This window comes from Microchirus variegatus, assembly GCF_963457635.1.
Source record: "Microchirus variegatus genome assembly, chromosome: 17".
NCBI lineage: Eukaryota > Metazoa > Chordata > Actinopteri > Pleuronectiformes > Soleidae > Microchirus > Microchirus variegatus.
In genome coordinates this window covers 12,655,213-12,671,614 of record NC_139818.1, presented here as the reverse complement: position 1 = coordinate 12,671,614, position 16,402 = coordinate 12,655,213, and the positions used below count along the sequence as shown (strand labels likewise).

Sequence of the window (16,402 nt, the reverse complement as noted above, 5' to 3'; positions counted from 1 at the left end):
TTAAATCCTTTTAATACTTATATATGGGACTTTGGAGGCCCTATGAGTAGGCAAAGTGTGAAAAAAGATGACTCACTCGTGTTTTTGTGGTCTGTAGTAATACTGATTTACTGTTATTAACAAGTCAAGGTGTGTACATTTCTCATAAATTAACTCTAAAACATATACTTTATAATGTAAATTAGTGAGTTTAAACTACACAACATACTGGCTGAAAGTGAAAACATATCTGACTGGGATCTCAGCTTTTGTCATGAATACTTTTTTCTCTTTCGCGCTCTCATTTTCTCTGTCTGAAGTTGCAGCCAGACGAGCATAAAATTGGTGTTTTAGAACAAATCAGTGTCTGGTCTTTCCCTTCACTTGGGTCTTAATGGGGGCCCAGCTGGGAGAAAATGACACTGCTCGAGCCGAGCAGCTCTTCAGCTGACTCGTATCAGTTCTGCAAATACAGAGTTGTCCAATGTTTTTGTGCAATGAGTGGTGGGGTACAGACAACATCAGCTGGTCTGAGGTGGAGCATAAACCCATTATCATATCATAGTGAGCTGCGCAGGTTGCAGGTATTAAATACATAAAACCTCACAGCTGTGTCCAAGAGGTTTTACATATGAAAGCCCCTTAGCTGTGTTGACTTTTTTCATGACGTATAGAATTCTGCCACTGTGCTACTTGGCAGAGCTCCAAACACAAAATATACCCTACCTCTCAAGGATAAAACCAGACGTCACTGTTGCTGGAGCATTATCATTTAGGGTCCCCGATTCTTCACCCTTTAGACACTGGCCTCTCTTTTATCTGTAGGCACTGTGCGACTTCAGAGTGAGAAATACAATTTTCTGATAATATAATCCCTTCTTCGGCCTGAACCAGGTATCTCTCATGTTTGTGTCTCTGCCCAGGAGAGTCTGACATGCAGCCACGTAGTTACTAGGCTGAATGCATCCCTCATCCTTATCACTCCCTCCATATTGTGACTCTGGTGAGCAGGGAGGATGGAAGATGGACTGTGAGGTTGGGGAGGGTGTTGCTGTGCTGTCTCATTAAAAAGAAGTGTGACAAAGTCTGTGATTTTAATTTTAACCTTGCTGCATTACATGATTTTTTTTTTGTCACGTTAAAAACTGAATCAGCAGAGACTGTGGAAATAGTGACGTATGAAAGCATGTCATCATTTTCAGGATGCGGTTACTTGATCCAGCTCATCTATATTCAGAGTGGTCACTGTTTTTTCTCTGCTATCAATGTTCAGCCTAAGGTTATATTGCAACAACTCCATGAACAGAGCAGGGTAATGGTTGAACAGTTCTATAAAGCAGCATTACTATGTCATTGGAGACAATGTGGACACATGCTCTGGGGGTGTAGGAATTACACTCAAAATGAAAAGAACAGCTCAGGCCTTGGTGGTCAACTAGTTCCCAAATGACACAAAATGCAAGTCAGCATTTGAACAGGATGTGACTATGAGGCAGTCTGATTCTTTGTCACAGCATTGCATAAAATCCAAGAACTGTGAGTCATTTTTTGAAAGAAGGTTTGTCTTTCTCACTAGGAATGCCTGACAACCCATCATAAAGCATCAACCTCACCCAAAAAACCCATCTGGCTGGCCCCTGCTCCATAACGTGACCCTCTGTCTGAGCTGTGACAAGTGGGGCTGACAGACTGCTGCCACAATGACGCCAATGGACTGCAAATACAGCCTACTGGGCTCAGCAGTGGACGACTACCGCAAGAGGCCCCTGCACGTGCAGATGGAGGACGAGCCCGTGAACCCGTTTGCCGTCACGGAGGTGAAACGGAAACTGCAGAGCTGGATGACCAAAAGCTGCTTCACTAAGATCCATCTCTATGGCTTCATAGTCGGACTTGTCGTCACATTCCTCATCATGACTTCATACCTTCTGACAGGAGACAAGAAGGGCCTCTTCCTCACCCCGTCACCTTACAGCAGCCTTGTCAGCCCCGACCCTTTTGCCTTTAACCTCTCCTCAGTCAAAGACTACGCACACATCAAACTGGTGGTCAAGTCTATCACATCCAAGTTGGAGTTTCAGAGCAGTCGACAGATCCCAGAGATTAAGGCGCTGGTTAATAGTGAGCCACATGTGAGTACCCAAGAAACACTGTATATCCATCTTAATTCTTATTTAATGTACTCAAATACATCTTACTGATGCCAATATTCCAAAAATGTAATAGTCTTATCAGATTAATTTAGTAATGACTACTTCAGAGTCTAATCTCCATTTCTCAACATCATACAGCAGCATGATAATATCTCTCTTTTAACTGACAATCACAGATATGTCATATGCTGTAAATGAATGTGCAGTGAAAAGAGGATTCAAATCTGTATTCCTGTCTGTACACACTGTACATACGGTTCAATATGGCCCACAGGCTGCAGTTTCTAATTCAATTTATAAAAAGATAAAGCTGCTCTGAAAACCTTGTGAAACACCAGATAATTTCAGAGATGTCTCTATTTTTTTCTGAAGGGATTTATAGTTAAGGTAATTGCACAGGCAGTAGTATACAGTCGTATATGACTCCGAAATGTGTTTAACTTTGGGTAATACATAAAACATGACAACAATGGTGTCATCTTGTGGTAATTGAAGCACAGCAAATAAGGTAGTCATTAGATGACTTGTTATCCCGGTGTTTCCTCTACGTTCATTTAGGAGTGGCGGGTCGCCATTTCAGCTACCTTTAAATGCTTCAACCTGTCGTCATTCTATCAGCCTATTGATCACCATCGGTTGACCTCTAATTTTGAGTATAATGTTTTATTAGTAACCAAATTACTACAAGTCTACTCCTTGAGAGATTTGCACCCTTGTACAAACTTGACATGATTATTTATGGTTTTTGGTAAGTATGTTGAAGTTTGATGCAGCTGTCTTTCTTTGCCGACACAGATATTTTCCGTCATCCCCCAAAAATTCCTTCCTGGTGTCAAGAACCCCTGTTGGTATGAGGAATACACTGAGAATGTCACTTTGGACCCATACAGGGCTAACCTGTATGGACGCTACATGAGGCGCCGCCAAACTGAGTTTCAGCAATTGAGAATCACTTTCAAAGAGCACTTGTTGCATCGCAATGGGAAACTCTACCGCATGCGATGCCTTCCCTATTTCTATATCATTGGCCAACCAAAGTGTGGCACAACAGACCTGTATGCGAGACTCCGTCTGCACCCGGACATCCAGTTTACCACATTTAAAGAGCCGCACTGGTGGACCCGCAGGAGGTTTGGTGAGTAGAGACAACTATAATTTGCTGTGGTAAAAGACCTCTAGGCTGGTATACAATAATGAGAGCCCAAGGGTATTGAAAGTGTGAAATGTGACCTTCTACAGTATGTCATTTTGACAGAGCCATACCTCAGTGAGCTTCAGAATAAGTGAAACACATTGGAAAGGGTGTCACTTTCCAAGCATAATTCAATCCATCTCCTGTATTTTTACTGTTTTGTTGTAGTGTTAAATTGGGTGAAAGGTCCTGAAGGTACTGACTAACAAGTTTCTCTACATTAAAGGACACGAAGCTGTGGAAGCTACAGCTGGATATGTGGGACAGATAAATTCACACTGATATTTAATCTCCCAATGCAATTAATGGATAAATTAATATTCAGGAGCCACCCTGAGCTGAAGCTTACAAGCAGTGTTCCTACCCGAGAGTTGTTACCCTACATTTATCGCTCTAATGTTCTGACATAGTTTTATCTCTGTGGTTATTATCACTTGGAAAGAACATGTGACAGCCTCCTCACAGGCTTTTAACCCACATATGTGGGTGCACCGTTTCCTTTACTTGCTTACTTGATATTAATGCTGCAGAGGTTCCTTATGGCACATCCACTAACAACAGACTTCCCCTGTCAGATTGTAGTTTTTTGCATTTTATAAAGCTTTCTTTTTCACTCTTTAAAAAAAAAGGAACTGAGATTTGGTCAAGACAGGAAAATATTTTTTATGAGCACTTGTATGTTTCATAAATTCTTAGAGCTAGAAAAATACATGTGCCACTTTTGACATGAGCATTATCAATAACCACTTCATCTCAGTTTACTTAAAAGAAAAAAAAAAAAATTGGTGTTGGCTTTTGCTGGGATTCTTTGAACAGGTGGCGATATGCAATTTCCCCACACAAAGGAATAAACCCTTGAGATGTAGGAGCTGCCTGACATCTGGTACTATGATGGTTCTGTCATTAAAAAGTCTGGATGCCATTGTGCATTTCCATTCACCATGTCTATCTGTGATGTTAAAAGAACTACTACATCACCGCAGATGGGATTGAAAACCATGTGAAATCTGGGAGGGAGACTGAATATGCCCAGAATGAACTCAAACGGCGTACAACACACATTCGAGCCTTACTTAACTTGCAAATGATTTAGCTGCAGTGTTGCCTTATCGTCACTGTGAGTCTTTTAATATCTCAAAGATGATTAAAATCAATAGTAGCTGAAAGACGTTTTCATAAATAGAAAACTAAAATCTCTAAAATTGAAATGCTGCTACTGAAACAGTCAGTGAGGCTTATGAATAATCGAGAATCTTCAGCAGCTGAAGAGGCGAGCATAAAAGGCTGAGACAGTGTGTGTGTGTGTGTCATTATTGTGTGTCTGAATTTGTGAAGATGGTGGTTAAAAAAAAATAAAAAATTTGCTCTCAGCAAAAAAAAGAGTGGCAGTTAGAGTAAAGAGCACCAATGTGCCTGACTTCTCTGTTTAAATGTAGCCAAGCACCTGGAATCAAAAAGCAAAAAGCAGATTAGATAATAACTATAGTGATCTGTAAGAAGTGTTCATAAAGTGTGCAGATAAAACGCAGCAGCCAAAGCATCACATTGGTGTAGAATGGAGACTCAGTGATCATCCAGCTGCTGACTAACTAATCCCACTGAAGCTCACACACCTATTTTGTCTGCATGCAAAGCTAATGTCTGCAGTGCTTGGTTTAAGACATCCTTTGAGAACACTCTAAATTCTAACAGTCTTGTTTTGTAGTTGTTGATTTCATTCCCCCATTCCACTCGGACGATGTTGTGAGAAGGTAATTTGATGCTATCCAAGCTCTAACTTTTCTTAGAGAAGAGTTTGAATCTCAAGCAGATGTTATAATCTACCCATCAAGAGACATTTGAAAACTGTGTGACACTTCATTCATATCAAAGGAATGATGCTGCAGGCTGGCTGTTTGGGGAGTTCACCAGAGATTTTAAATCAGATTTCCCTGCTTAACAGAGAAAGGTTTTCTACTGCAACACCATCAAAGCATCACTGAATGTTACAGATGCCCGAGTTTCCTCATTACCCTTATGCTGCATAGACCCTCCAAAGTCCTACACTGTATCTCCACAACTGCCAAGTAAATTGTAATTATACTGTCAACCACATCAGCCTAGATGGGAAACACATTGTGCTGTCTTACATTAAAGCATTAACTTGACATTGTCCCTTAATTGGAAACACTGAAAACTAAACAGAGCCAGTGTTCCCTGCTGAACTGAACTTAGATTTTATTAGGTCATACAGCAATAAGGACGATGCAGAAACCCCTGAGGCATGTAGGCATGCATGACATTAGAAAATAACTAATTACAGTATTACTATGTCTACAATCTGACCTTTAAAATACATGTAAACACGTTAATCTGACTAGAATGACACTACATCGGCAGATGATGTTGATTGCCGTGCAGTGCGTGTAAACCAGCACCGAAGATGGTAGAATAAGTTTGTTGATAATAAATACTAAGCTCTTGGTGGGTACGGTCGTCTGGTGTAATTTGTAGGCGACATTGGCGTGACAGTGCTCACACTTTAAGAGTTACTAGTTACTTTTAACTTTTTTTAACAAAGTTGAGTGACTTTATTGAAGGTTTTTTCTTGATCTCGCAGAAGTGTCTATCGCGATACATACCGTATCATTATCGTTTTATTGCTCAGCTCTATACTGTTGCGATACTATGTCAGCTGAAGGGCCAGCCACTGAACAGCCTGTGGAAAGATCCTGCTAATACAGCAGCTAAGGAATGTGACCACATATGTCCTCAAACCACCTCCAAATGTGCTTTCCATGATTCTGTGGCCATTAAGACGTGATCTGGACTTGATCAGATCACTCAGAAGAGACGTTCTCCATCTAATCTTAGTATTGTAGCATCAGAAAATAAAAACCAAGCAAAAAATTAAAAATATGCACCAGTCAATGATTCACATTAGTGTAGCCTACTGAGTGTGTTTATGATCTGTGTTCTTTCACCAACCAGGTGTTGCTATGAACTCTGATCCCTGCCCAGTGGAGAGCTACCTGGACTTGTTCGATAAAGCTGCTAACCAAATCCAGGGCAAACTCATGGCAAACTCCAGTGGAAGACCCAGCCAGCCCAACATCATCACAGGTAGGCGTCATTTGTTTAAAATAAAAAAAATTGCCATCAGCCACCATCTGTGTAGAGAATGATCTCGAATCATTAACATAGTGAAAAATTGGTGCCTTAGATTTCATGGCCGACATCTCTCATCTCATGTACAGTACATATTTAAACATTCTATAATGACAGATCCTAGTGTAGAATGTCTCAGTACGAGTTTAAAGGGATGCCAATGAATGAACAGATCAAAGCATGACTTAAAGAAATAGACCTTCCCCAACCTCCCTCATTGTCTTCAAGAGTTAGGTCAGACTTGAAGAATGAAAAGCAAAAGAAAGTTTTATCAAGCTCAGTCTGTCAGGCCAAAAAGGAAAGCGACTGATGCGAAAGCAAGATTAGAGTGTTGCTTTAGTTACCTCATCAGTGTGCATCTTGTCCATGAATAAAATATCTCAGTCTCCTCTGTCGTTGTTTTGGCCAGAGCCCAGAACGCTCTCTTGCATTTGCCACGGGTCCCTGCAGGCATGAGCATACTGATGTGGCTGCAGTTTTGTAACGACCACACATGTCCTTAAGAAGAAGTGCTTATAGAATTAATGTTTAGCCCCTTTAAGAGAAACCTGATCCTGGACCTGGACTTTGGAACAAAAACTGAGGTTCCAGTGACCTTCAATGACCATCCCGATACAATCTATCCATTCTTATAAAATATAAATCAAAACACAGCCTTTCACTAAGCAGATGATATTTGAGTTATCATGTAAAACACCATCCACCATTGTGTTATAAGAAATCTCTTAGCAGATTTAGTTGCACAGACATTTCCTGGTCAGTTTCCCCGCCTCGTTGAACGATATTAATTACTCGGGTCATGCATCAGCGCTGTGATCAGGGTGTTGAACTTGAGTGACAGAACCCTGTGGCCTCATCCGGCTGCAGCCAATAGCCACTTGCCAGGAACTTCACTTGTAATCTTGGCTCTAATATTACAAAGCTGCTAGTAAAGCAGCAGATAGCGAGGCTGAAGCAGAGTGCTGCTCTGTAGCGAGCGAGAGTGGTGGTGATTTTTTTTGAAAGAGCTGGGGACTCTACAGAGAGATCTAACAGCTTAATAATACTGGACTTCCTTCTGCTTCACTTATCCACATCACTGAAGGGCCATAGAAAAGAATCATTGTTTTTGTGTCCAGGACAGCAATAATGTCCACAGTGGGTTGGAGAAGTTTTATAAACCCCCTTCCTCTATCTGCATATCGTGCTTCCAGTCCCTCTTGCTTTCATCCATCTCTGTCATCTCCCCCTCATCCAAATGTGATCTGAAAGGACTGCTCAGCTGCGAAGAAGAACTGATTTAATTTCAACAATAGCCTTTTCACACTGGACTGAGTTGGTGCATTGGGTGCAGCTTAGCCTGCCGCCCCGTTTTGTCTCCCTCTTAAAATAAATAATCCTTGTAAAGGGGGTGGGAGTGTGCCAAAGTCCCGTTCAGTATTCACACCATGCCCTTGGAGAGCCCAGCAAGGCCTGTGGCCAGATTCGGGGGCTTCTGCCTCTCTGAAACCACCAGCCAAGACCAAGCTGCTGTAAAACACCAGAGGCACCGTCATCCTGGCTCCTCCATTTGTTTGCCCTATTATAGCCTCTCCCCATGGACCAAAATAAGCTCTTTTAATGGACATAGAGAGAGTGGAGACCTTTAAGTAGACTTGATCACAGTGTGTATCAATTAGCCAGAAAGGAACTAGCAGTCGTCTGGTTTTGCCATGGTCATCACAGGATATGGGTCCTGGCTATCATCCCTTTCTCTCAGAAAATGAGGCAGACAAGGCCTGCTTTATAGTATGACTAGATACACCACAGCTTCACAGTTAAGATAATAATGAAGGCTCAGCTCAGCCGGATTCAAGTTTCTGCTGTTAAACCGTTGGAGAAAAGATTGTCCAACTATGAAAATTGAACACTCATATTGTCACTGTGTTGGTTGCATTCATTCCACATTTTTGTGCACAGCTGGACACATAATTATGCTGTTTTTGTTTTTACTGTCTGAGTGTTAGTTACACTCTCAAATGAGGAGATTTATGAACACATTAAAAATGTCATGCATTTGCAGCTTATTGCAGTACCCCCTTGTTTTTAGTTGTTTTTAAATAAAGAAAGCCTGATGAGACAATCAATATGAAACAAGGGGTAAATTAGATCGAACAAATAACTTTTGCTGTGAAAATGTGCGGCAGTTAATCAACTATTTATTTTCTTGAATGTGCTCAAGGTGTTTGAGGCATAATTGGCAAAATTAATAGGTTTTCTCCCCACTTTTTTGCCATTTCAATATCACAATTGAATCATATGGCCAACATTTAATTATACTTCTTAAGCAGTCAATATACTTTACTAATTATCAATCTGTATCTTGCAGGAGAAGCCAGTGCATCCACCATGTGGGATAACAAATACTCGGGGAATGACGTCCTTCCCCAGGACTTCATTCACGCCCTGCAGCCCGATGCCCGCTTCATTGTTATGCTCAGGGAACCAGGGGAAAGGTGGGAGCAAAAAGTTTCAGTGCCCTCTCATACAAACCTGCTTTAAAATACCCACATTGACAAACCTGACACATACTGCCATCGTTGTGGCTCCACCATGACGGTTTATACTGCAGATACAGGAAGATACTTTATTTGTTTATAGGCAACAACAGAGCTGTTGCCTTTTACACAGTCTGGTTGTCACATGATGACACCTTTATTAGACGCATGGATCGCTTACTGCCTGAAGCAATCGGTCTAAACTGGGATCACTTCATGCAGTTAATGTTGATTTTTACTTAAGAGAATGTCTGAACATGTGCTCTATAATTGCCTTTGTCTGTCAAATCCCGAAAGCTTTGAGAGGAAATTAATTTTTATTATGCATGGCTTGTTTACAACCTCGGCATCTCCTCAGATACAGATGCCATATAATCTCATACTGAATTGTATTGTAGAAACAATTATATGGTTCATGCATCTCCTGTATTATTTTTCCCATATAAGCCAATAATAATAATAAGATAATGCTTGCAAATGGGTTGGCCTTTGTTTTATGAGAGACACATGAATCATAAGCAGCAGTCAGTCAACTTTACTGCCAAAACAAATTGTCCGTAAATGAATTGCTATTTCTTTTTCTTCCATTTCCTTTATGCCAAGAAAAGGTTTCATTCAAGTACAGTAGTTCATAGTTTAATGGCATATCATTATTATACACATTTTATAACAGCAAATACTGATCTGAAGCTTGACTATAATCCTTTACCCAAATTGTTCAGCCCTATTGTTGACCCTACTGTCTCAGTTGCATGTTGTTTTATATGCATTAAGATAGATCTTTCTTTAGCAGCATGAAATATTGTCAGTTTGCAAAAAAGTTAGAGCCAGAAACACAATGAATAGCCTTGCAGTCTGTGTGCAGATCAAATGTAAATTGTTGTAATCATTGTCCAACTAATGATCAAATGTGTTTACTGACCGTTTCTGTTGTCTTACAGGTTATACTCCGACTACCTTTATTTTACTAAAACCAACAAGTCTGCAGAGGATTTCCATGTGAAGGTGTCAGAATCACTGCAGATATTTGAGCGGTGCCTTACAGATAACACAATGCACTGGTGTGTGTACAACAGTACTGTCTTCAAGTCAATGCCAGTGAGTGTACCCTCCCTCCTACTTTTGTCTCAGAACTTGCAGAAAAAAAGGGCATTAGCAACTAGCATGTTAGCTGGTGGAAAGAAACATGGTGAAAAGGATTGATAAAGACAAATGGAGTGAAATTCACACCTCATTAAAGCATTTTACAGCTTGCAGGGCCTATTCCATGAAAAGGATTGGTAGGACTATTGAGCCACTGAGAAGTGCAGCAGCTATCGCCTCTCTTTGTGCTTAAAAACCTGGTTTACCAGTGGACCAGCCAGTTCAGGGCCCTAGTGTAGGGCCCCTGGCCAGCTTTTCCCACAGTGCCTTTAGTTGAAGGGGAGGAGGAGTGTGGACCGTCCTCTTTTGGCCTCCCCCTCCAGGCTGCCTTCTATTAAAAAGTCCTCTTCTCCAAATGCCAGTGATGAGCTTTATGGCCCTGTGGGAGCATGCTTACTCTCTGCTGCTGGCCTAATTGCCCATCCACTAATTTCTCCTCAGAGTTATTAGACCATGTGAAAAGCATTCCAGCTGTCCTCGATAAAAGTTTTAGAGCTCAGATTAGAGAATAAAAACATATCCATTGGCTGTTATACCAAATTGAATTAAGCAGGCAAGAGTTACTTGGGTTGTAATCCTCTACTCTGAAGGGCCTTTCAGATTTACTAAAGAGGGGAAAGGACATGGAGGTAATACCTTTCCCAGTAACAAGCATTTATGCCAAAACATTGCTCTGCCGTCATAAGTCACAGGAGAATTCAACAACCTAATAAGAGTGATGCTACAAATGTTTCAGTGAAATCTTGGAAAGAGATCAGTGGTCAATGTATGCAACTAAATATTATATTATATTAAATTAAATGTATATTATTATCAAAGTAGAACTACAGAATGTTAATCAATTTTGCTTTACAAAGTTATTACTAATGAGAGACAAGTAAAGGTGATAAAGCCATGTGGGGGAAATGAGGTTTCTGGTACATTGTTTATGATGCAGGTTTGTAACAATTGTGAATCTCTTGTATTCTTCATTGTTCTCTGTTTTGACATTAGCACATGTTCACACTAACTTGGAGAGTGCCTGATTACCTCCCACTGATTGTTTTTGCTTGTGTGCTCAGGTCAGATTGACCATTGGCCTGTACATAGTGTACTTAATGGACTGGCTGACTCTCTTCAGCAAGAAGCAGATTCTGGTTCTGAGGTTGGAAGACCATTCATCCAATATGAAATACACAATGCACAAAATCTTTGATTTTCTTAACCTGGGTGAGTGACCAACACGTCCTAACATGTGACAAGTTACTTTCCTGTACTCCTATTTAGTACGATATAAAATTGATCACTGTAGATTATAAATTGAGTAGTATTTAATGCAGTAAACCATATGCTGGTTAAACTTTACTGATGTGGGAAATTTATCTAACAATTTCATACAGGCTAGGGCTGCACGATTCTGTAAAAAATGTGTATCACGATTTGTTTTGCTTAGAATTGAGATCACGATTCTCTGGCTCATGAACAAAGGAATAGAAACATTCAATTCAAGTAAAGTGCCAAACAGTGTGATTTCTTTAGGCTCTGAACATGGCCCTGCATAATGGGCCTATGGTTATTATTATTGCATAAGGCTATGTGGCGTGTTCCCACTAGCTCAACTCGTGATGTCATAACCGGGGAAAATGCGTGACATCGTCAGGGTGCAGTCACAGGAAGAGGCAAAAAAAATCAAACCGAACAATGCCGAACTGTAAATCTGTTAAAAGGAATCCTGAAAATGTGGGTTAACATCCGACATTTAGCAAAGGAAATGTCTAAAATCTCATTATTCAACAGAGGAGTCCGGCGTATTTACTGACAGCCCTGCTGAAAGCCTGCAATCGTGGGCCAAATGCGAACCTTTTTTCGGCACAAGCTCGGGTCGGGCGGTTGTGCGATTCTTGTCGCTACCACCTGGGTTTGCGTCACCAACCTTAGTACACACTTTAATCCTATGTTCTGCGCTGTACTCACGCTGCTTTTAAACTGCAGACGGGCTTCCGTGTCCACTGAATCACTACAAGGCTGTGTTTGGGGTGAGAAACTCTGCATTGCTTATTTGTGATGCAGCTCATGAAATAAAATGCAGAAGAATCGTTGTCATTTAGAATCGTCACAATTTTTCAACGAATTATCGTGCAGCCCTAACAGACAGATGTGAAAAGTTAAAATCCTAACTGTTTTGTAATATTTCTTTTTTTACATTTGGTTATTTCTTGTGTACCACTGCATTGGATAACTTCTGTTCTTTCTTGTTGCAATCTTGTAAATTCAACCCCCCCCCCCCCCCCCCCCCCATATTTTCAGGATCAGAGGTACTAATATTCTCATCAGATTGCCAATGTGTAAACCCAGTTGTAATCCATTAAATATATCATAATAGGTCATTCCACAGTTCAGTTTTCCAAAAGTCCAGATGTGATCATCACAAAGACTGTCCGTTATGTCAGATTATGGCTGAGTTACATTGAAAGAGTCTTTTACTACTGTACTCTTTCCCATTTGTTTTATGCTGTAGAAAAATCTGAAGTGGTCAATAAAGCAGGGATGTGAAGTGTGCTTTCTTTGCCTGTGTTTTCCAGGGCCAGTGACAAAAGAAGAAGAATCAGAAATCACCTGGAGTCCAGTGTCAAACACCAGGCAGAAGGCTAACAAAGACCTGGGTCCCATGCTGCCCATCACTAGAGAGATCCTGCAAGACTTTTACATGCCGTTCAATGAGAAATTAGCCAAAGTGCTGCAGAACAAGTCCTTCCTCTGGGAGGATAGTCTCTGAAAAAGCCACCTTTCTTTTATTTCATTTAAAAAAGCAGGAAACGAGGACTGATGTGTCAGCCTGCCACTTCATTTAGGGCTCATCTTTCTGAATGTGCCCATGAAAAAAATCAATGTTTTCTATTAAAATCATTTTGTGATCAATGCAGAGATGAACCAAACAGCACAAGAGAATAGTAGATAATAATAATAATAGAGACAAGAATAATAGAAGTAATTTTCCAGTAAGTGTACCACCAGGTGTAAAGAATTCAACAGTGGATTCATACATACAAAACTGACTCACGTGCTACGCTGAAGCTTGGCTTGATCAATTTAAAAATAGAAGTGAAAAGACACCTTATAGTTAATTGTCACCCTTTTTATCCAATACAAGCAGAGCCGTTTGCTGCCTTCACCGCAATCCATTCATTATCCACCACTGCCCTCTACTGGGAAACACATGTAATTGGCTGAAAATCAGCCATGTGTCTGATCACATCTTCACAATGTTTATATTCTGTAAAACAATCGTCACCAACACTGTATAATCAGCAACAACCTTAATGTAAATTAGGGCTCGGGCCTCAACAACAACATCAGTATATATATTGCAATTAGAGCTGGGCGATATATCGATATAAAAAATATATCGATATATTTTTAAATTGGATATGGAATTAGACCATATCGCATATATCAATACAGTTCCTGTTTATTGTTTGAATAGCTGATGACTTATTCATGAACCAGGTGAAGAAAGCTGTGTTTGTTATTTACTCACTTGATTTTCCAACTTTTCACTGAAATAGCCGCTTTCAACAAAGATACTTGTGCCATGTCATATTTGGCTTTGACTGAACATTACATGTCACAGCTCTCGCTTTGCGGAAAAAATATGCAACACACTGAGACCCAAGACATAATTGCTGTGGAGGATTTTGACCAGGGTTTTCTTCTTTTATGTCTGTTAATTAATTTGAAACCTCATTGTTTTCTTCAGTTCTCTCAGAAGCAATACTACATCTTTAACCGTCGGATGTTTTATCACAATAATTAATGAGTAGGGTTGCAAAGGGGTGGAACATTTAAAGTCAATAAAATTTCCATTGGAAGTTAAGCTGGGGAATTTGGGAAATATTCCATATTGGAAGCTTTCCATGGGAATAATGAGAATTTAACGGCATTTATGGGAACTAACTGGGGATATAGGGACACCGTTTAATTCAATTCAAAATTCTACACAGAGTCCATTATTCAAAAGTGAAGTAACACTACATTTTTCCTGAAATTTCACCTTTATGTGATAAATGCGAGTCAACAGAAGCAGATCTGTTGCACAGTTTTGCCATGTGTACCAGATTAGAAGGCTACTGGGTTGATATTTTCAATTTATTCTCAAAAATATTTCAAATACAGATACAACCTGATCCAGTTCTAATAATCCTGGGTATTTCAAACGTGCTGAGATCTTTAAAAGTGTCGCTTCTATTGACATATGGATTGATCACAGCCAAGAAGCTGATTCTGATGTGTTGGAAAGGGAAAGAGGTACCCACACTGAAAAGAGCTGATGGACACCTCTCATCTGGAAAGGATCAATTACTCTATAAAAGTGAACAATTTGAAGGGATCTGGCGACCACTGCTTTCCTTCCTGGTAAAGGAGCAGGCCTCCTGACTTTTAGCGCTTGGGGTTGGACTGGCTGAGGGGTGGTGAGGGTGGAAATGGTTGTTTGGGATATTATGGGGTTTATATGTTTTTTTTTTTTGTTTGTTTTTCCAATGGGGTCTGGTTTTGAATATTGATATGTGTATGCATTGATATGTGCAGCCTTTTATTTTATTTTTTGAAAATCAATAAAAATATATTAAAGAAGAAGAAACTAATGCAGGTTCTGTTTGGTAGTGTGATTGTTTTAAGTGCAGGTGCGTGTGTTATGAAGCAGGGGGAAACAAGATTTCGAGATTTTATTGAAAATTGCCAGTTTATTCCCGTTAACTCCCATGGAAAGTTTCCATCTTGGAAAATTTTGCAACCCTATTAAACAAGTGATTTGCAACTTTGTTATTGTGATACTGTGATGACATTTTATCCATATTGCTCAGCCCTAATTAAAAATGACTGATTGTGACTGTGAGGCCACTACATCTGTTAGATTAATAAAAGTCAATTGAATAAATTAAACTGACTTCACTTTAGGATGAAATATAACCTGGAACAAATCCAGAAAAATTTTATACAACCAGGACTGCACAATATTTACGGGAATGTCAGAATTGTCATGGTGAAATGAGCACAAAGGTAGCATTGCAACAATGATACTGTGATATCAGCAAGTGTGCGAGAGTCCTCTCGTGGTGATTTTGAGTACCTTACATGATTCTCTCCACCAGAGGGCAGACAACACTTATGAATATACTGGGAATTAGGACTGATGACATTCACTAAGTGAGACCAACAGTGGTATAAGGACATCTCACCAGCTTCAACAAGGTTCAGATGATCTGATGAGTTGCCTAAACGCCTGATTTCAATCAAGAAAAAGTCTGGTGAGAAATAAAATTCCACGCACACATGCCTCCGTTTTCTGGCATTCCTCATCAGCCTTTTTCCAAAACATGCACATCCAGACAAACTGACCTAAATATGAGTGGAAAAAACCTCATTCATAATTCGAGGAAACCTGCAATCGTTTTTTTAAAGGACTCGAAACTCTGCAGTTTTCAAAAGTGAATGCAGCTCTTTCACTGTTTCAAATGCCAGCAGCCTTGGATGTATCCTCCTCACTGAAATCAAGACAATCTGACTGAGTGACTGCAAATCATTTGCATATTTAGCTTGGAGTCAGATGGCCTATCTAGTGGGCTGAAGAGGTTACGCTTCAATAAGAGCCTCCGACCAACTTCAATTTCCTTGGAATTCATAAACATTATCTAAGCTTCTTTCAACCCAGTCTGTGCTGAATCAGAGTACAGTAACTGACAGGAAACTGGACCAGTGATGCTGCTGCAAAAACTTACATTAAAGACCCCAAATTAACACATTTCTGTGCACTGCCTCCCTGTTTTACTTTGGTCTCTGCAGGTTCTAGAGACAGATCTACCTATATTTATTTCAAATATATGCAATATGTGTCATTTTTTAACTGTAAAACAATATATTCTAATCACATGGAGCAAAAAAACACAAAAATCAGCCAAATATATCAGCCAAAACATATCAGCATCATACTGTATAACGGCACTGGTTTCTTAAGATCAGCAAAGGCCATACTGTACAGTTGTGTTGGAGCAATTTTTGCAGCAAATGATGAAGTGTTTGCATAAAAATAAGCAGGAAAGGAGGAAGGAGTAGCAGTGCAAAATGAAGAGTACCTCAGACTGAGGATGTGCAGTGTCAATTTCACTCAACCATCCGAACCAAAATGGATGAACCCAGTCAAACATCTTGTATCCAGCAACATATTACAACATGTGACATCCGCAGCACAGATTAACCAACTTCAACTTCACATAAAACAGCAGATTTCATTTGGA

The 16,402-nt window shown here is 40.1% G+C and overlaps 1 protein-coding gene across 1 annotated transcript in view; it reads left to right on the top strand.

The window, feature by feature from the left end:
- The window catches only part of LOC310938922 (carbohydrate sulfotransferase 15-like), a 38,645-nt gene extending 22,542 nt beyond the window's left edge, over positions 1-16,103 (top strand). Inside the window, exons 2-8 of the mRNA XM_083903556.1 lie at positions 1,556-2,111; positions 2,928-3,267; positions 6,295-6,426; positions 8,819-8,945; positions 9,929-10,085; positions 11,192-11,339; positions 12,692-16,103. Of these exons, the coding sequence (XP_083759682.1) occupies positions 1,680-2,111; positions 2,928-3,267; positions 6,295-6,426; positions 8,819-8,945; positions 9,929-10,085; positions 11,192-11,339; positions 12,692-12,885 (1,530 nt within the window). The 5' untranslated portion in view covers positions 1,556-1,679 and the 3' untranslated portion in view covers positions 12,886-16,103. The remainder of the gene's footprint in view (positions 1-1,555; positions 2,112-2,927; positions 3,268-6,294; positions 6,427-8,818; positions 8,946-9,928; positions 10,086-11,191; positions 11,340-12,691) is intronic.
- Positions 16,104-16,402: the final 299 nt, after the last annotated feature.